At 34.6% G+C, this 22,780-nt stretch overlaps 1 protein-coding gene across 5 annotated transcripts in view; it reads left to right on the top strand.

Annotated features, from left to right (window-relative positions):
- LOC123547026 (cytosolic phospholipase A2-like) overlaps nucleotides 1–22,780 on the top strand; it is a 66,156-nt gene that overhangs the window by 14,445 nt on the left and 28,931 nt on the right. For 4 of the 5 annotated variants that reach the window (XM_053524580.1, XM_053524576.1, XM_053524578.1 and 1 more), the window contains exons 2-3: nucleotides 9,879–9,946; nucleotides 22,254–22,287. In XM_053524580.1, coding sequence (XP_053380555.1) covers nucleotides 9,936–9,946; nucleotides 22,254–22,287 — 45 coding nt within the window. In that variant the 5' untranslated portion in view covers nucleotides 9,879–9,935. Of the gene's footprint in view, nucleotides 1–9,111; nucleotides 9,190–9,878; nucleotides 9,947–22,253; nucleotides 22,288–22,780 lie in introns of those variants that run through there. The other variant, XM_053524577.1, reaches the window with a different exon arrangement.

The raw sequence follows: 22,780 nt of genomic DNA, 5'->3' as shown, positions 1-22,780 counted from the left end.
AGTTGAGGGAATTGATAGGTTATGATGGGAAATATATGGTAGAGACGTTTGCAATATCAAAATAATTATATTTTTCACTGGGCTCATGATGGAATTAAAATTTTAGCATCTTATTATGTCTCCCCCAGGAGACATATTGTTTTTGCCCTGTCCGTCCGTCCGTACGTCACACTTCATTTCCGAGCAATAACTGGAGAACCATTTGACCTAGAACCTTCAAACTTCATAGGGTTATAGGGCTGCTGGAGTAGACGACCCCTATTGTTTTTGGGGTCACTCCGTCAAAGGTCAAGGTCACAGGGGCCCGAACATTGAAAACCATTTTCGATCAGTAACTAGAGAACCACTTGACCCAGAATGTTGAAACTTCTAGGATGATTGGTCATCAACAGTAGATGACCCCTATTGATTTTGGGGTCACTCCATCAAAGGTCAAGGTCACAGGGGCCTGAACATGGAAAACCATTTCCGATCAATAACTAGAGAACCACTTGACCCAAAATGTTGAAACTTCATAGGATGATTGTACATGCAGAGTAGATGACCCCTATCGATTTTGGGGTCACTCCATTAAAGGTCAAGGTCACAGGGGCCCGAACATTGAAAACAATTTCCAGTCATTAACTTGAGAACCACTTGACCCAGAATGTTGTAACTTCATAGGATGATTGATCATGAAGAGTAGATAACCCCTATTGATTTTGGGGTCACTCCATCAAAGGTCAAGGTCACAGGGGCCTGAACAGGGAAAACCATTTCCGATCAATAGCTAGAGAACCACTTGACCCAGAATGTTGAAACTTCATAGGATGATTGTACAAGCAAAGTAGATGACCCCTATCGATTTTGGGGTCACTCCACTAAAGGTCAAGGTCACAGGGGCCGGAATATTGAAAACCATTTCCGGTCAGTAACTTGAGAACCACTTGACCCAGAATGTTGAAACTTAATAGGATGATTGGTCATGCAGAGTAGATGACTCCTAACGATTTTGGGGTCACTCTGTGAAAGGTCAAGGTCACAGGGGCCTGAACATTGAAAACCATTTCCGGTCAGTAACTTGAGAACCACTTGACCCAGAATGATGAAATTTCATTGGATGATTGGTCATACAGAGTAGATGACCCCTAATGATTTTAGGGTCACTCTGTTAAAGGTCAAGGCCACAGGGGCCTGAACATGGAAAACCATTTCTAATCAATAACTTGAGAACCTCTCGACCCAGAATGTTGAAACTTCATATGATGATTGTTCATGCAGAGTAAATGACCCCTATTGTTTTTGGGGTCACTCCGTTAAAGGTCAAGGTCACAGGGGCCTGAACATTGATTACCAGTTCCGATCAATAACTTGAGAACCACTTGACCCAGAATGTTGAAACTTCATAGGATGATTGAACATGCAGAGTAGATGACCCCTATTGATTTTGGGGTCAGTCTATTAAAGGTCAAGGCCACAGTGGCCTGTTCATGTAAAATCATTTTTTGGAAATAACTTGAGAACCACTTGACCTACAATGTTGAAACTTAATAGGATGATTGGACTTGCAGAGTAGATGACCCCTATTTATTTTGAGATCACTTGATCAAAGGTCAAGGTCACAGAAGCCTGAACAGTGACTTGAGAACCACTAGGCCAATAGTGTTGAAATTTAGTGGGATGATTGGACATGCCAAGTTAATGATCCCTATTGCAACCAACCATCAGTGTCTCTTTGACTTTTGCTCCTGACCCCTATTGACTTCTTGCCTATAGGACTTTGCATTGGGGGAGACATGCGCTTTTTTACAAAAGCATTTTCTAGTTACCTTTGTTGATGACCAAAGGTGGTATTTTTTACCTCCCTTTGCAACTATGGCATTGTTGTAAAGTTTCCATTTTGAGAAAAAATTGAGCTCAGGCCTGGATAAAACATGTCATTTAGCAGAATTTAAATACAACATAACATTCTCAAGTTTCCACCTACATTAGATTATAAGGGAAAACATGTAAACGATTGCATTTTGATACATTTTTTTGTTATATTTATAGCTTGTACGTGTGCTTTTAGTTCCTTCGGCTAAGCAATGTGGCGGGGTTTTGGGGGAGGGGGGTAAAATCACAATGGGCATTTATATAAGTGTTGGTTGAACAGAATTTTATCAGCTCTAAATCCAATTTTAGTTATTTATGTAATTTGTTTATTAACAATTGAATGCTGTAATAACCTTATTGTCGAGCCCGCTTGCGGAAGCGAAGACATAATTGTCCAAATGGCTGTTCGGTGTATGTGCGTGCGTCAGTGCGTGCATCCGTGCATGCGTCCGTTCGGGTTTGTTTGTCCGGACCATCACTTTGACATGCACAGAGCAGTCTTGTTTATATTTGGCATCAATGTAACCCTTAGTGAGACGGAGTGTCATGCGCAAAACCCAGGTTCCTATCTCAAAGTTCAAGGTCACACTTAGAGGTCAAAGGTCAAATTCAATAATGACTTTGTCCGGAGCATTTCTTCTTCATGCATGGAGGGATTTTGATGACACTTGGCACAATTGTTCACCATCAAGAGACGGAGTGTCCTGCGCAAGAATCAGGTCCCTAGGTCTAAGATCAAGGACATGCTTAGAGGTCAAAGGCTACAAGAATGACAACTTTGTGCGGAGCATTTCTTCTTCATGCAAGGAGGGATTTTTAGGTAACTTGGCACAAATGTTCACTACCATGAGACGGAGTGTCATGCGTAAGAACCAGATCCTTAGGTCTAAGGTCAAGGTCACACTTAGAGGTCAAAGGTCAGATACAAAAATGACATCGTCCGGAGCATTTCTTCTTCATGCATAGAGGGATTTTGGTGTAACTTGGCACAATTGTTCACCATCATGAGACCGAGTGTCATTCGCAAAATTCTAGAATTACTTCCCTTTGTTGTTACTGTAAATAGCTTATTTTGTAACTGTTTCATTACTGGTCATAGGGAAAAATCGAGACCACTTTTCTGTAGTACAACATGCATGTTACATCCAATTTTGAGATGTATTTTGACCTATCTCTACTGGTAAGTATTTTTGTGGGGACTTAGATTTTTTTTTCTAACGTTTACTTCCCTTTGTTGTTACTACAAATAACCTATATTGTAACTTTTTGCAATCTTTTTTTTATTTGGCATAAATGTTTGCCTCAGTGAGACAGAGTGTCGTGTGCAACTCCCAGTCCTTTTGACAGCTGACGGGCTCGACATGTTGCCCGTGGTCATCTAGTATTTATGTGCTGTCCTGGTTTTCTTTGCTGTTTGTTTTATGCGGAGGCTATATTGTATTACTGAAATGAAAAATACGGTACTGCAGATTGCCCAACAGAACATATACTAAAATTTTGTGAGTGTAGGAAGTTATAGCCTGGAATGTGCCAGATATCCAGTAGTTATTTAGGGGCTTTTATGTCTAGAAATATATGAACTTTGTTAAAAAATAACCAAAAGTCCACTCTAAGGAATATTTTTCTCAAATTAAATTTTGCTGAGGGAGCTTGCATCACATTTTGTGGTTTAGCATAATGTTGCCTATTGCTTGTCTAGAATTAGGTTGGTAATTATTGATTAAATGATGGTTTGAAGTTCAGCAACCTGTTATGAATTTTATTAAGTTAGCAATTTGTGCTGCCTGTATTATGGCGTTATGTAAATTAAAGTTAAGGGCTGTTCATTTGTTGAGAATGTATTTCACTGGAAAATTGTTAAAGCGTTCTTTTTCATGTGTCTTCATACAGTGCGCATTAGGTGTTTCAACAGCATTATTACCAGTTTCATTTTCCTTACTTCAGCACATGTATGGCTGCATGCATGCGGTTGTTTGGGTTTGAACGCTGATTTTTTTTTTTGTTTTACCTATATGTAGTGGTGTAAATGGTTTCTCTGTTACTGGTGGCATTGCTTACTTTTACAGTTGTAAGGTGTTGATGTGAAGTGAGATGGCTGCATGTAGTTCCACATACTGGAACAGAGTGCAGCATTGTAAATTGATTATTCGAGATGTCTGAATGTTTGTTTACATGTATTATTTTTTTTAGTGGCTATGGTCAATAATTTGACCTTGTATCTGTGATTGTGTTCCTGGTCATTGTATGGAAATTTTGATGTTTTTTTTTTTTTTTTTTTTGGCGAGTTGATTTTTATAATTTCCTATGAGCTTGGCCTTCACTAGTGCAGTGGTTTCTATAATTTGGCAGCCTTCATAGATTTAGCAATAAACAATCATGTTCATTAATGGCAGTGCTGTTGTGCTGAGTATACCGTAAAATAAAACATATCTTCGCTTTTTGGTATCCCTAAATTCAGGACTAAAGATCTGCTCTTGTCCAAGTGTATATTTATAACGCAATCGTCAATATATAACATATGGGTTATAACTTTCTTGTTATTCAATAAATTCCCATCAACGCCGAATATCTTTTTTTTTATTTAAAGACATTTCTTATTTAATCTTCAATCTTAAGAAACCCATTTGTTAAAAGAAATTTAAAGAACCTCAAACGGATTGTGCAATCATATTTACAGCTTATTAACTTTATATCGAGAAATACAAAGCGTCTGCACGAATTCTGCGGCGGAAATACCTTAGAATTTGCAATATACTTTATATTCCTTTATTACCCTGCCTCCAATAGAACTTACAATTGAACAAATAACACATTTGTTATTTTCGGTACGAGCCGTGGAAACCGCAGGCCGTCTGTTATTTATCATTTTATACTTCAAATCATATTCATATTTCACAATTCATTGTATCAGTTAAAAGCTATAATTTATAATATAATTATTTCCTGTATACACATGTATGAATATATCAAAACGTGTTAAAACTTGTTTAAATACATTTTCAACAGTAACTGTACCGCATAATTATTGAATGTTTACAGTACTAATGATGCCATTTTCATTAACGCCCTTCACTGAAAAATCTAAATACTCATTCAACAGGATTTATCTTGAAAAGAAAATCACAACTTGCCGTCGTTCGTTTCCAAAGTTGAATGACTATTTAGCGCCAAAACTACTGAAAAATTCGTGTATATTCTGAAAAAAGTCATTTCTCAACAGTTCTAATTACGGTTACATCTGGATCTGACGATACATGATATCAAAGCCACCACCTGTCCAGTTGTTCAGTTATTTACGCTAAGCACAAAGGTTTATTGGTCTACAGCATAAGAATTCTATATATGGAAAACATAAGAAATTATGCATTGTCTAGTTCACCAAACGCGAAGGCAAAGGAGTATGAACCATCTGCTGGAATATTATAATGACGATGTAGACATACACAATGATTTTGATAATGTTGACCCTCCGCCAATGCTGATAGAAGAATCATTCATCCACTATCAAAGACTTAAATTAGGGAATGCGACGAAAGTAAAAAATATGATAAGCCAATATCGCAATCCCTTGATAAATATATTATGGAGAAAATTGTTTGATTCGGTACCATTAAGGATGTACGAGTTTTCTTCAGGATATCCGCCATTTTGAAAAAAATGTTTCTTCGAATATTGCTTTCTAAGAAAAAATTTGCCAAAAATTAATGATAAATAATTAAAATATGTCTAATAATGTACCATATAACCAAATATATTATGTTTTTTGAGAAAAAAATTTTCACCCTTATCTTTGGCTGGCATTTGCCTAAAATTGACATAAGATTTACAATGGGGTAGGGGTAGGTAATTTCAAATATCGATTAAAGTAGATCAGGTTTGGTTTTGATATTTTTCTGACTGATACATATAATGTTAAGCTATTAACAAAATAATAGTTTTCAAGATAGCACTTTATATTATCTAGAAAATATAAATTAAAACAGAAAGAACAAGCAATATCAAAATTCACCACGTTTTAACAGTTTTTTCTTAATAAATCTCTTAGATGTACGGTGATCCCAACTTTTTTTCTTTCTATTTTGAAGCATTTTTGTGTGTCATTAATGCTGCGAAATATTTTGAAAATCTTAACGTCAGAGTTTGTTTTAGATCTAAATACTTTTTTTTCCATTGAAAATGAAGTGGGTGGGGTAATTATGTCAACAAGTAAAAATTAAAGAGATTTCTTAGTGACATTTGTGCTTATATATAACTGACATCGCCATATACTCATATTAACCTGAAAGACCTGAATCCCTATAAAATTAAATAGGATGTTATATGTTTTACAAAATTACCAACATTTTTTTCAATTTTACAAAATTTCAGAAATGCGTAAACAGTGGGTGAAGAAATTATCCTTTAAAATTTAAACTAGTTCGGTGACCTATGTTTTTTCTGCTCTTGTTTGTCTTAGAAACTAATGTTCTTCAACCTCACAGGGTATGAACAAATTCATAACGTTAGAAAAAATTCGCTCGTACATGCTTAAGTAGCATTCTATTTTAAGGCTATTTTAGAAACAGCCACGCATCTAAAAGATCTTGGTCACTCAACCTCTGAAGTATACAGTTTATAAAAGCTTATTTCTATTTGGCAAAATACTAACGGAATACCATGCTCCAGAATGTACGAAAAGTTCAAATGATGATGATGAAACTGATAACGAAAATGACATATAACTACATTGTTGGAGATGTCTCAACAACGAATTATCTGTTAATGTTTAAAGATACAGTTACAGTTTGTGAATGTTAGATAAATTATTCTCAATTATAAAACAAAGGACCATGTATGATAATGCACAGTTTTAGCCCCAAAATTTCGAAGAAAATGAAAGTAAAAATACATCTCAACGATATGGATTATTTGAAAGATAAAGGCTTAATCTTACATTTTTTGAAGAAAAAATGTATCAGTTTTGTGTTAAAAGCCATGATCCATGGTCTAGTTTCCTGTCATCAACACAGATTTTGTACATTTTTAGATGTTTTCATGCACTACCTTATCAGCAAAATACGATACGAGCGCAGGGGAGAACAATTTTAGTTTTTGGATATGTGTTGAGGATTACAAAAACACGGAGAATGATACATGAAAGAAAATTGTTCTAAGGTGCGCTCGTAGTAAATTTTGAACAAATACGGTATTTTTTCCGAACATTTTTACTCTAAAAATAGCCATATAAAGGGACGAAACTCTTGCTTTACTTGAAGAGCTTGGGGTAAAGGTAAGTACAACATCTTGTGACGTCATGCGGAAGTGATTTCGTTTGAAACTGGGTCGCGTGCGATCAAAAACTAGGTCAGTAGGGCTAAAAATAGAAAAACCTTGTGACCTCTCTTAGAGTCCATACTTTTAAATGGATCTTCATGAAAATTTGTCAGAATGTTCACTTTAATGATATCTAGTTCAAGTTCAAAACGAGGTCACGTGCCATAAAAATCTAGGTCAGTGGATCAAATAATAGAAAAACCTTGTGACCTCTCTAGAGGCGATATTTTTCATGGGATCTGTATGTAAGTTGGTCTGAATATTCATCTTGATGATATCAAGGTCAAATTTGAAACTGGGTCAACTGTGGTCAAAAACTAGGTCAGTAGGTCTACGTCGTCAGTGTGTCCATGCGTAAACCTTTGCTTGTGACCACTCCAGTTTAAGATCCAGCCTTGAAATTTGGGTGGCATGTACAGTTTCGCATACCAATCTTTATTTTAAACTGTCTTTCAGTGACCATAAATGTGACCTCCTGATCTACTTTCTAATATTTTAGCATCAGTTCGAAACATGTGGTCCAATATACTCAGGTGAGCGATACAGGGTCACCATGACCCTCTTGTTTTCTTTCTTTGTTGCTTCATAATTAATTAACAAACAAAAGAAAATCCTTATTTATATTTTGTATTCAATAAATCTGGAAAACTGTACTAAATTAGAAAGGCAGCGCTTTTGATTAGCCATACCCTACCGCCTCTTAACACAGTACTTTGGCAGATGTCCTTGAAAGCTTGGTTGATTGGTAGAAAGTCGGTTTCAGCTTCGATAGTATGAAGTATACTAATGGTCGAAAATAAGGATAATGTGTGATTTATTATTGATGCAATATGCTATCACAGAACCTTGGGATGGGAATAAACTTTTCGTTTTATCTTTTACACTTCATATTAATTATTGAAATCCTAAATAATAAATTAAAGAATTAATACAATCCTGGTGGGTATCAATGTATGTCAGTAACAACAAGGCCAGGTATTCAGTTAGAAAAGCCTTTTAGCATAAAACAAAGTTTCAAAAAGCATGTATATATGAAACTTAATCTGATCTTAATTGATGATCATCAAATGAGTGAAACTGCTATAGAAAAAAGATAACTATATGAATTTTTGCCTAATTTTCATGAGTCAGTTCCTGAGTACAATTACAGAGTGACTTCTTGCGCACTTGAATAAAATGAAGACAATGCAGTATGTATTTACAGCAAGTCTTCTAGTTTCAACCACTTATTTTAAACGTGAATTGCAACAGGAAGTAAATGGTAACGTATATGATTTTGCTCTTTTACACCACAAGCTGGGTCAAGTGTTTAAGTGATGTGTTTCAATCTCATATTGTTTATGTATATTGTTAGATAGTTCATAGTAAATTATTGAGTTACAATGTATAATAGACAGAAAACAAAATATATTTCGTACTTTGTTACTAATATTGTAAACCTTTCCTGTCTTATTTTTCATTTTATAAAACTACACAGCGCAAAGGGCTTGGATTGTTTAATTATGTCTCTTTTGAAAAGTTAAAATTGTTATGTAAGATCTTGTTGTACTCTTGGATTTGTGTTTTGAGGGAATTTGGGCTAAAGTCACATGAACTCCTTTCATATTTTTTGTCAGGTCCTGTTCTAACCGCTCATACAAACTATTTTCCGACACTATCTATCTCCCGATACTGACCAACTCTTTACAGGGACGTAGACACTTCCGTGCGCGTCAAGCCCCCCAAAAAACTGTATAGTGATTTTTACAAGAGTAAAAATGTCCTCCCGTGGTTTTATATTACAGTTGGACTTTGCTAAAATCAAGGAAGTATAAATATATTTTATAGCTCTTTGTTAAAATGTACAGACTGAGAAGATCAAACCTTTTATTGATCAAACCGCAGTTACCGGAGTTACCGCAATTGTTTATCATAGAAATATCTAGATCAAAACGTTACTTTGTTTAAAGAATACTCTTAACCTTATAAAAACGGATCCTGAATATATTTGTTATCACTGCATTGGAAATATTTTGATGCACGGTATGTATGAAGGAAACTGTGAATTTCATTGCGAATCAGTTAAACTACCTTGATTAAACTCGGTTTAGTTGTTCTAATAGAGCCAGGTTCTAAAAACATCTCAAGCCATTTCAATATCGAACTTTCTCATTATTACTAGTGTCTGTCCTAAAGTTATCTATATATTGTCATTTCAGATCATCACTATATTACTAAAGCTGATCATTGATTCATTACTTTAGCCGATCCTCAGTTTATTACTCTCATTTTTTTAATTTCTTAACTCATTTAATTACTCTGAATTTATTACTATTGCTGATCCTCAGTTTATGACAAGTGCTGAGCCTCAGTATGTTACTAGTGTTAGTCCTCAGTTTATTTCAAGTGCTGAACCTCAGTTAGTTTATAGTTCTGATCCTCAGTTTATTACTCTCAGTTTATTACAAGCACTGGTCCTCACTTTATTATTAGTTCAGGTTATAACAAGTGTTGATCCTCAGTATATAAATAGTGCTGATCTTCAGTGTATTACTTGTGGTGATCCTTAGCATGTACATTTTTTGTATCTAGTGCTGATATCCAGTTTACATCGATAACAAATTGCAAACATTTTAAATGCTAGAAATATTAGTGTTATATTTTTAACTAGCGGATGAGAGGTCCTGCACCAAAGTGACTTTGATATGATCAAAGGTATTTTATCATTTCAGATAAAGATAATAATTGAAATAAGGAGTAAGTGACACTGTGTGAAACCCTGCTTAATCATGTCAGACGTGTAAGTATAAATTTCATATCTATTTACTAGCTTTTTACGCCTGTTTTAGATTATCATTAAAACATTTGTATTGAGGCAAACACAGAATTTGAAAACATACACATTTTCAAATATATAAAATTCTCTGACCATAAGAGTAAGATCATAATCAAAATAATTCATCTATACTTTTTCCATACTCCATTCTCATCATTCAATACATTTGTTAAGACCTTCACGTTGTTTATTGTCTGATGCGAAATGCAAAGAAGGGAGGGGAAGGGGGGGGGGGGGGATGGCGTTAGCTTGTGTCAGTACAAATTCCAAGTATCTGAACGACGCCGTTTTGTAAATGTCAGCAACAAATGGATGTTTTCAATTCATTTTAAGAAATAATATATAGCAGAATCATGTTTTAACACATTGAAATAATACGAAGAGGTTAATCGCCTGCTACACGCGACGTATAACCGAATCGTATTGTTCAGATATCCTAAAACATAGTTCTGTTATATATTATTTCGTTTCTTATAATTATGTCTTTTATGTAAGCAAGTAGATGAAATAGGGAAGCACATTTTTGGCGCCAAATAATACGTCGACGTGACATCAATTTTCGTGTTTTAACAGAAATGTGAATGGATTTTTCATATTGGAATTTAATAGATTAAAAGCTTAGATATAATACAATATTATTTGCTTGCGCCGCTTGCTAATTATAGTTGTATTACAACCACCTAATAACCTAGGCGAGAATTAAACAGTTATTATTCACGAAATGGGGGCTGTGGGGTTTATTCCTTTACAAATGAAAATTAAAAGCAAGAAATTTTGACCTCGCTTCGCGTATACATCTTTATTTAGTATCATTTATACCATAGGGAGTGAACAAAGCAAAACAGGTATGTTTAGCATCTCCTTATATATAAAGTAAAAAGAAACTTAAATAGTACCAAAAGTTCATGCACCCAACTCTCACTCCCCAAACCAAAATCCTGGATCCGACACTGCTGTGGTATCTAACCATTTTAAAAAAATATTTTACGTATATAATTATTATTCAGGTAAAGTGAATTTTTAGCAGCCTTAAATACTCTATTGATATTTCGTATATTTAATAATTTATTAAATTTAAATTAACAGTGTCAGTAGCGGTTATTTACGCGCCAGCACACCTAAGTTTACCTTTTTAGCAGTTGTCATCTCGTGGGCTCGGCACGGAACTCTTGTATCTTGTTCTTTATTCAGAAATGGTATCAGGTTTTGTGTCAGTGCTAACATAATCTAAAAGCGAGCTTCAAAAATCAGTTAATACCTAAAAAGATAGTTCTACCTCATTAATCTTACAATCTATTTGCCTTATCACATAGTCATACTACCAAACAGATGTATTTAAAGGTGGTTAATCAGAGTTTGGTTAACCATTGGACATGTTCAAAACTTAATCAACTGATCATTTACACTTATTTATGGAAATATTTGTAAAATTTGATTTTCCTTGCCGTACCAAGTGTTATTTTAGCATAAGTATGAATTAGATAAACTTATTTTGCTTTAGGAGCAATATGAATATAAGCACTATTGTATTAAATTGCCAAAGATTTGGCTCGCTATTAGATTATGTCAGCCCTGATACAAAACATGATACGATTATTGATGATTAAATGTATCTATAACTTTTGCAACAATGTTTCGATACTGTTGTCACTTGGAAATGGTTTTTGAACTATTACAAATACTGTGTAAGATAGCCGTTTCATTATTTCTAAAGTATGAAATATATAGATTTATTTCTGACAAAATCTCGAATTCAGGAAATAAATTTTAAGCATTTAAAGGACAATTTGTTTTATCTTTTAAGCACGGTACAGAACTAATATCGCATTCCCTTCTAAAGCTAGAAATAGGCATTCGAATGGTATCAGTGATATAATCTTAAATATATTTATGTTGCATTCGTAAAAATCCAGAAACTAAAAGTAGACAAGGCCTAAGTGGTTAAGGTTGCTGACTTCAAATCACTTACCCCTCATCGATGTGAGTTCGAGCCTCACTCGGGGCGTTGAATTCTTCATGTGAGGAAGCCATCCAGCTGGTCGGTGGTTCTACCAAGGTACCCGCTTGTGATGAAATAATGCACGGAGGGGCACCTGGGGTCTTCCTCCACCATTAAAGCTCGAAATTCGCCATATGACCTATCATGTGTCGGTGCGACCTTAAATCCAACAAATAAATAAACGTGCTTGGTGGGAATCTCAAGAGGTCTCCCTGTTGACATGAAAAGACCCCACCGTGGTTATCGTGCACCTGGTATCTTTATCAATCAGACGTCTTACAGCAGCAATGTTCTTTGAAGTAAATGTTGTTTTTGGTCTGCCAGGACGAGCCCTGCCTTTAAGGATATCATAATTTTAAACTGATTTAGAGAATGGGTCAGATGACAAAACCAATTTATGTAGTTTAGTAATACGTCTTACTTGTTCTACTAACAATGTTTTATTACTATTAAGATAAAAAAAAATACAAAATATCAAATAAAGTAATACTGAAACAACAATTTACTATTGTAACTGGATATGAATAAAGAACAAGCCCACAAGATGACAACTGCTAAAAAGGTAAACATAGGTGTGCTGGAGCGTGACTGACCGCTATTGACACTGTAAATTTAAATTTAATAATATGTTAGATTTATAAAACATCAATAGAGTATTTAAGGTTGCCAAAATCCAATTTACCTGAATAATAATTATATATGTGTAAAATATTTCCCCAAAAATGGTTAGATACCACAGCAGTGTTGGATCCAGGATTTTGGTTTGGGGAATGGAACTTGATCAGTACATGTATTTTCGATCTGTCCCAGTAATTCATTTATACTAGTATCAAATATATTACATACAAAATTATCTGCTAGCCTACTGTCCCATTTTGGTACACTAGTTTTATTTTTCACATTTTTAATCTTAACTTCATGCTTAATATTTAATACACAGTGCAATAATGAATGGCCGTCAGAATGTAAAGTATCTAGGTCAACAATACAAAATTCGTTTAATAACTTGTATCCCTTTAAAGTAGTCAGAACATAATCTATAACCGATCTATCCCTGAATGTCATTTTGCCAACATTGCTGTCAGCGCCACATCTACCATTACATATAACAAGGTTATTGTTCTTGCAGATATCTATCAATTTAAACCCGTGATTATTTGTTTTCTTATCCCTTGACTTTCTGTAAACTGGGATTTTATGGAAAAGCAATTGCGCTCTTTGGTCAATAAACTGGGCTGCATCATTATCAGTTCCAAAAAGGTCAATCAAATAGTTATCAATTACTTTAAAATCGTGCATTTCTGCAGTATGTGCATTATAATCCCCGAGTACATAAACATATTCAAATCGGTTACTCATATCAGAGATTTCATTTTCAAATAGCTAAAATTCATCGTTATTATAGAAACGAGACTGTATTGGTGGCACATAGACTGTACCAAATATTAAATCGTCCTTAAGACCTGTATATTTAGTGTTTAATCTTAACCAAAATAAGTAGTCGGACTGAGAGTTTATGACCTCTATATATGGAAATATATCATTTCTAATAAATGCTCCGAGTCCACCAGATTTTCGTATTGCCTTTTGTTTCCTTGGGATATTTAAAAAAGAATAGCCATCTAAGTAAATATGGTCAAAAATATCAAGTTTTGTTTCTGTTACTAAAAGTAAGTCATATAGTTTAACAGTTTCAGAGAATTCTGGGTATTCAGTTCGCCTTTTCAGGCCACAAACATTCAAACAACCGATTTTAATGTTTTTCACTACATGGTTAACACAAAAACTGTTCAGGGCATCTCCCCTGGAGCTCTAAGTATTGTTTTTTGACGTAAGGTCAACTGCTGCACTATTACTTTAATCCGCACTTACAGCATTATGGGTTGGCGTTACTTGCACTGTCTAAACAAAGTTATGTCTTCCTTGCTGTGAGGCATACTCACGCATAGAATGGCTGTACGGGTCATCTGTTTCCGACAATGAATCATAAGACGCTCTCATCTCCGAGTCACTTCCGGTTCCGGAATTGTCGTCTGATTGCGATTCCGCTAATACGCTATAACGATTGCGTGTTGCCGCTGGTTCAGCGTTCATTCGCTGATGCGATGTACTCTGTAGTTTATTCTGACGTTTTCTCGGCCTATAGTCAGATTCTTGCGTGCCGACGTCCCTAGACTATTTCATAATATCACGCCATTGAGGAAACTCATCCTGGACAACTTTTTTCCTGACTATTAGTTTAGCTGGATAGCCAGTATGTACAGTTTTAGGTGAATTTTTGGCTCTCTCCGTTTTATATCTAGGCCATATACGGGACCTGGCTTCAAGAATCTCGTTCGGATAATCTCGGTTAATGCCAAAGTTTGTTTTGCCTTTTAATTTAAATGAACACGAGATTATGTTTTCGACATCACGATGATCTCTAAAACAGACTATAATCGGTCTTGTTTTTCCACGCACCGGTGCGCCGAGACGGTGAGCTCTTTGTATACAAATATCAATTGGGTCAATTTCTAGTTCATTTTTGACAAATGTTTTGACAATCGATTCACAATCTTCAGTTAGATAAATTTCTTGTATGCCGCGGAAAACTAAATTGTTTCTTCGACTGCGCGCCTCGGCATCAATACTTTTGTATTCCAGGGTTTTCATGCGTGCAGTTAACTGATCATTATTTGAGGCGAGGGTTTTGACCTGCTCTTCCACGTTATACACTCGAGCACTCAGGTTGTTTGTGCGTGATATCATCTCAAATAAGGTCACAAGTTTATTGTCAGTTGACAGATTTTTGAACTCTTCAGTGGATAACAAATTAAACTTACTTGATTCAGAATGTTCTAAGTTACTATAAGTGCCTCCGGTTGATCGCCTGTGCCTTTTTGAGCATTTTTTGTTTGTTTTCCATTCATTTTGTAAATTACAATTGTCCACGCCACCTCCGCCATGATGAGCGCCTCGTGATTGAGAAAACCCATGTACAAATTCCCTATTAAACTCCACTTTCTCTGATTGTTTTCCCATTTCTGTAGCTCATTACCACGTAAAATAGTTTATCAAAGGATTTATGTTAACAAATTCCTCGAAAACAAGTCCACAATTGGAAAAAAAAACCAAATTTTGCTGAGCTGGTTTTACCGTGCGGTTTTACTCCAGGTCACGTGATAAATGTGTTCATGATGTAACATAACCCTTGAATGACTCCAGTGCCCTGGATTATAGTTCTCTTTAATGACCTTCACAGTCTGTATAGAAGTGCTTGCCAACGTTTTATTTCAGTGTTAACAAACTTTATACTTTCATAAATGTATCATCTTTAAATTGCAAATTAAGTAGAAATGAGTGTTTAGTACCAAAAAAAAAAGGGTATCAATAGTTTATTGTCATGTTAAATCATGCTTTCGATGCAGTATAAAAATAATACATGAACAAGTTCATGAATATTGAAATTCATGAAACATAAATTTTGATTCTCATGAATATTTATTCATGAATTTTAATTCATGAACAAATTCATGAATATTGAAATTAATGAAACATAAATTTTGATTTTCATGAATTTTTATTCATTTGATATTCATACTCATGTTCCTTTTATTTACTTATTTGAAAAATCTTACATGAATTTTAATTCATGAATATTGAAATTCATGAAACATAAATTGATTTTCATGAGTATTTATTCATGAACTATTTTTGTAAAAAAAAAAGTTCATGAACAAATTCATGAACAAGTCAAGGAAACCTGGTAGGAGTGTAACTCTATGAAACCTGAGAGATCTGCATGTAATGGAATTCTTTTAACAATTCCGGTAGAGCTTGATACAAAAGAAATCCTGTAGGTCAAAGTGTTGTTCAGTTAGCCTGGCCAGAGACTGTTTTAAGTCTCTGCCGAGTCACTGTGACAATGACATTTTCCACCCTCGACAAAAACCATGTTGAGTAAAACAGTAAACTAGAGTGGGATTGGCAGCATAATAAGAAGTAAAAAATTGCTGTATAAAATACAAAACATTAAGTTAAACAATGTATAATTTACTTTAATCTCAAGATTGAAATTTAGATACTAGCTTTATTTCAGGGTCGTGAAAACTTGTGACATTTTAAAAGGATTTTATATTTTTTAAACAGAATTATTTATGACAACACCATAATTACTTATTTGATTTTCAGTATACTCATTTTCCTTTTAAACCAATCCTAACTGTAGTATGATAATTATTTCCTTCTTATTTGCTGCACAAACTTTTCAAAAATCGCTGAAAAATTTACCATCATGCAACAAAATAACTGATCATGTGACATTATGAATTTAATGTTCATGAACATTCATGAAAAGTTCATTTATTCATTTATTGTAAAAGGTAATAAACCTAAGTTTTGTGTTTAATGAATGAACAGTTCAGAAACTCACAGTTGGGTTCAAGAACTGGTTACACTGAACTAGGAAAAGGTTTTGAATTTCATGAACAATTTTGGTTCTTAGTCTTAGTCTAGACCAACAGTAACTGTTCAGGAACTGGTAAAGTGCTATAAGTTCTTGAACATTTTTGCAGTTTTTGAACTATAGTTCAAGAGCTATCATTGTTTTAGAATCACAGTCTAAGAAATGTTATGCTGGTTCAAGAACAGTTCTTTAAGTTCTTCAGAAGTTCTTGAATGTTCAAGCACCTAATACTAGTTCCAGGACATTTTTACAGGGTCATATCCCTGTAGTTCCTGAATCACAATTTCAATCATTATCTGAATTTCATTTTCAAGTTCATGAATTTCTTAAATTATTTAATGGATTTTCCGAAATGTTCATGAACTACATTTACAAGTTCATAAAATGAAAGTAATATTCTTGAACTTGAGACTACATGAATTTAAGTTAGTGAACTTTTCCTTGTAGTTCATGGCCTATTTTAATAATTCATGAATTAATTCATGAATTCTTACAAATTCATGAATAAACTAGAACATGCTTTTGTAAAAAGGCGCATGTCTCCCCCAATGCAAAGTCCTATAGGCAAGAAGTCAATAGAGGTCAGGAGCGAAAGTCAAAGAGACACTGATGGTTGGCTGCAATAGGGATCATCTACTTGGCATGTCCAGCATCCCGCTGAATTTCAACACTCTTGGCCTAGTGGTTCTCAAGGCACTGTTCAGGCTCCTGTGACCTTGACCTTTGATCAAGTGACCTCAAAATAAATAGGGGTCATCTACTCTGCATGTCCAATCATCCTATTAAGTTTCAACATTGTAGGTCAAGTGGTTCTCAAGTTATTTCCAAAAAATGATTTTACATGAACAGGCCACTGTGACCTTGACCTTTAATAGACTGACCCCAAAATCAATAGGGGTCATCTACTCTGCATGTTCAATCATCCTATGAAGTTTTAACATTCTGGGTCAAGAGGTTCTCAAGTTATTGAGCGGAACTGGTTATCAATGTTCAGGCCCCTGTGACCTTGACCTTTAACGGAGTGACCCAAAAAACAATAGGGATCATTTACTCTGCATGAACAATCATCCTATGAAGTTTCAACATTCTGGGTCGAGAGGTTCTCAAGTTATTGATTGGAAATGGTTTTCCATTTTCAGGCCCCTGTGGCCTTGACCTTTAACAGAGTGACCCTAAAATCGTTAGGGGTCATCTACTCTGCATGACCAATCATCCTATGAAGTTTCATCATTCTGGGTCAAGTGGTTCTCAAGTTACTGACCGGAAATGGTTTTCAATGTTCAGGCCCCTGTAACCTTGACCTTCCACAGAGTGACCCCAAAATCGTTAGAGGTCATCTACTCTGCATGACCAATCATCCTATTAAGTTTTAACATTCTGGGTCAAGTGGTTCTCAAGTTACTGACCGGAAATGGTTTTCAATGTTCAGGCCCCTGTGACCTTGACCTTTAATGGAGTGCCCCCAAAATCAATAGGGATCATCTACTTTGCATGTACAATCATCCTATGAAGTTTCAACATTCTGGGTCAAGTGGTTCTCTAGTTATTGATCAGAAATTGTTTTCCATGTTCAGGCCCCTGTGACCTTGACCTTTGATAGAGTGACCCCAAAATCAATAGAGGTCATCTATTCTTCATGATCAATCATCCTATTAAGTTTCAACATTCTGGGTCAAGTGGTTCTCTAGTTATTGATCAGAAATGGTTTTCAATGTTCAGGCCCCTGTGACCTTGACCTTTGACTGAGTGACCCCAAAATCAATAGAAGTCATTTACTCTTCATGATTAATCATCTTATGAATTTTCCACATTCTGGGTCAAGTGGTTCTCTAGTTATTGATCGGAAATGGTTTTCAATATTCAGGCCCCTGTGACCTTGACCTTTTACGGAATGACCCCAAAAACAACAGGGATCGTCTACTCCAGCAGCCCTACAACCCTATGAAGTTTGAAGGTTCTAGGTCAAATGGTTCTCCAGTTATTGCTCGGAAATGAAGTGTGACGTACGGAGGGACGGAAGGACGGACGGACGGACGGACAGGGCAAAAACAATATGTCTCCTTGGGGAGACATAATTCATGAAGTTCATGAACATTTTCACAGGGGTGGACAACAGAAAAAAGAGAAAGTTTTAGGTAACAAGAAATTAATGCTTTTAATCTTAAGAAAGCTTTGAATTAATTACTGACAGATTTTATGTTATTGAAACACATGAGAATTGGTTGTTTTTATTAATTTTTACACTGGAAATTCAAAAGCGTTTATAACATTTTACTCGAGGTAAACTGCCTAATTATAAATATTGTTGTATACATATTCAGGTCCTTAGCAGCAGAAAAATTTTCATTGCCGTGGCTGCCCGGGTTCAATTCCCGACTCTGGCATCTTGATTTTCTTGATTGAGCAAATTCAATATAGTTTAGAAACAAAAACTCGTATTTTAATGTTCATAATATGACCGAACTTCAATTTAAAAGAAAAATCATTCGTAGCCAAAATTTGTAGGTCAGTGCCTTAGATGAGAGAAAGTTTATTAATCAAATCACACAATCGGTCGAAACAATAACTGGCAGTCATAATATTAGTAACTTTCATGATATACTTTAATTATACTTTTGCACTGTTCACATAATTTCAAGAGAGGCCTCCATAGCTGAATGGTAAAGGTTCCAGACTTCACATGAGATGTTTCAATTCTTCATGCGCAAAACCGTCCGGGTGGCTTATATATAGAAGGTCGGTGATTTTAATCTGATGTCTGCCCATGCATGGAACAATCCCTTTGGTCTCTTCCTCTGCTATTAAGTGCCATCGCATGATCAAACTGTGACAATGTGACTATACCCCAACTACATACCCCGAAAAATACCAAAAACAAAAAATAAAAAGTTCAAAAATATCTAATAAAACAAAGTTCAAAAATATCTAATGAAACAATACTGAATTATTGCCTTCTTCATCTGTCGAATTCAGAACTTGGTCAAATGTGTCTTTAATTTATACTAAGGAAGTTTGTGCGAGACATTGAGAGAAGTGAGATGTTTATATAATTATTTTTAAGTATATAATCTATTAGATAATCAGGAATTCTTTATGAAATTATACATGTACTATCTATTATTGGTTCTGTAAACAAGAGCTGTCCGTAAGACAGCGCGCTCCACTATTCGGCGATTTGACAGTAAAATGAATATATGTCTCTATAAGAGACCTCTATTTCAAGAAGAAGATACACTAAAAGGGCATAATTCTGTCAAGAAAACAAATTAGAGTCATTCGGATTGTTACCACACATGCAGATGATGATGGTAAAGATATATTTTGAGTTTCAAGTCATTATCTTATAGAGTATCAAAGTTATGCGAAGAAACCAAGTTTGTCAACAGATTAAAGTATGAAAGGGGCATAATTCCGTCAAAAATACAATTAGAGTTACAGGGAATGTAACCACACATGCAGATGATTATTATAAAGAAATATTTTTAATTTCAAGTTACCAAAGATATGTCTATAAACGAAAGTTTCGATAAAATTTAACATGAAAATAATTCCAAGTATAACAACTTTATGACCTTGGCCTTAGGTATAATGAGCCCAGGTCCTGTACATACTTTGTTTGTATGCTAGACAATGTTTATGTGAACTTACAGTAAGATATAAGCAAGAGTAACAAAGATATGACAGAAAAAACAAAGGTTGCCGAAAAGCTTTAACCATAAAAATAACCTAAGTATAACACCTTGGTGACCTTGACCTTATGTATAATTGGCCCAGCCCCTGCACATAATTTGCTTATATGCTGGACAATATTTATGTGAAGTTACAGTAAGATATAAGCAATAGTAACAAAGATATGACAGAAAAACAAAGGTTGCTGGAAAACTTTAACCAAGAAAGGTCACGCCAGCGCCGATGCCGAGGTGAGTTGAATAGCCCCTCTATTCTCCGAATAGTGGAGCTAAAAATTCATATTACTTAATATATCTATACTAATGGACCTAAGAAGTATATCTAACGTTTTCAAAAACAGTTCTTATGATATTATGATAAAAACATAAACTCTTGTCATATTGTCCATAACAATGAAAATAATAAAAAATATTTTGAAGGGTGTAAGTGTTAAAAATATTTAACGTTAGCGATTCAGCAACTATAAATGCGTGAGCATACTTCTGCAGGGAATTTACAATGTGGTAAAGGCTTTGCTTTCTTGCATTTCTAGAGAAAAATCAAACATCTGGTACAGGTGATTTGCAATAGTTCAATTAATCTTATTGCCGGTCAGTTTAGGGTGGCTATTGACAGGTGGAACTAATCCCTCTTCATGACATATAACCCCAGAATCGCATTTTATAATTCTGTTGAGATGAGTCTAGAGAGAAAATGTTTTTCTTGGAAAATATTAGTGTCAGTATGAAGAAAGAATAAACTTTATTACAGATAACTTGATCTCAACAGATTTTGTAAGTCTAAGTTAAACGTAGACTTTTAAAAACACTTGACCTTCTGCAGTGACCAGATCTTGATTGGTTAGAAATAAGTCGCATGCATATATATATGCAAAGTCATAAAAGACACGATGATTTATTTCCATTGGCCCATATTTAAACATAGGAGTAATTTAGAGGAAGTACGGAACACTAGACTGAACATACACGGGTTAAATAAAACAAAGCTACTGATCCATTAACATTTATATATACCGTTATTTTACCTTAAGATATACTCCCTCTGATTCGAAAATGGCGTCCGACATATAACATCCAAAATGAAGCAACACATTAAGTATAAGTACATACTCAAGGTCGCAAACAATAAAGGGATTTACTTATAGCGTTATTATACCATACGACATGTACAGATATAGGGAAAAGTGACCACCACTTCTACCGGCCTTATGTTTTCACGAATTAAGTGATTGTTAACACAAGAACATTTCTATGACATTATTTTAGAACTGGAAAGGATGTGCAATTTAAAGGTATTTCTTTTCCAAAATCAGGCGACAATTTATTTTGACAAATCGGCTTAATTTAGATACTAAAAGTTTTCAAGAAACGGTAATTTAATGAATCTTTTAAAATTATTTAAAACCTAGGCAATCATTTTCTTGCAAGATCACTTTTAGTTTCCACTATATACGTTTAAGATGACCACATTTTCTAGTGACCGTTTTGAATAACTCGACGAACAGTGAGTGGTCACAATGGATCACATTGAGTACGATTTTCTCTAGTGAGCTATAACGTATAATTATAAATAAACGGGAAATTTTGATAAAAAATGTACTTCTGAAAGACCATGATGTACATATATACAAAACATGAAGAAAATAAACGCTAACATTATTAAAATGAATAAAAACATATATAAATCTCATTATTTTTTTTATTTTTTTATTCAACATAAACATAACGACGTGTGTGCCTAAAAAGGACATAATTTGGTCCAAACTATAAGAAAAACATGGATTGAAAGAAAATGATTTTGTTTTTCGTAAAATATTAAAAATATCTTTCACTGATTGTACTGGTGAAAATATGACATTATGTGTTCACTAAATGCAAGATACTTTGACAAAACATTAATAAACAAGTATCGATTATGAGCACCATCCAGTAAAATTTCATTTTATTTCTTTTTCTTTCTCTATTACACTGTATTTGCAAGCTTTGTATGAGAAAAAAAAATTGCAGATTCACATTTCAAATGTATGCTTCATTATTTTTTACGTGGAAGAGATCAGATTTATTTAAATTTGCAGGTTTCAGACGATTGAAGCAAATATCTACATCTAAGATTTTAAATTGTTTTCTTCTATATTGCAGATGGGATGGGCGTGATCCTTTAAGAGTGTTCGAGGTAAGATTAAGACCACACCCTGTTGTAACACCAGAGTTAATTGTATGAGAGTAATACTGTTTTTCAATTTATTATTCATTCTGAAAACAAGTTTGAAAATAGGAAGCAAACAATTGTTATTATATGTTTATCGTGTTTGGTGTGCTTTAAATAGAAACTGTACAATACAGCTGTATGGTGACGTTCAATGTTTAAGTTTGGATGAAAACTCCAGACACCACATGCCGTTCCGAACGGGTTTTGGCGGTTTTACCACAAATCGTCTCTATGCACGCTGGAATGCTTTCGTAAACCCCTGACAATGGATGCAAATATCATTTAGAAGAACTCTAATGGTACTAATTTGGACAATAGTTGTAACAAATACTCATTGTGATGTGGATATGCTGCTGCCAATTTATTTTCTGTTTCAAACACACTATTAAACAATAACGATTTTGCAGTAAAAACTTTGACCGACAGTGCTTGCCTGAAAAAAATAGGATGGGTTAAA

This window comes from Mercenaria mercenaria, chromosome 15 (assembly GCF_021730395.1).
Source record: "Mercenaria mercenaria strain notata chromosome 15, MADL_Memer_1, whole genome shotgun sequence".
Lineage (NCBI taxonomy): Eukaryota > Metazoa > Mollusca > Bivalvia > Venerida > Veneridae > Mercenaria > Mercenaria mercenaria.
Note: the sequence above shows the minus strand (reverse complement) of the source record. Positions and strands in the feature narration are given on the sequence as shown.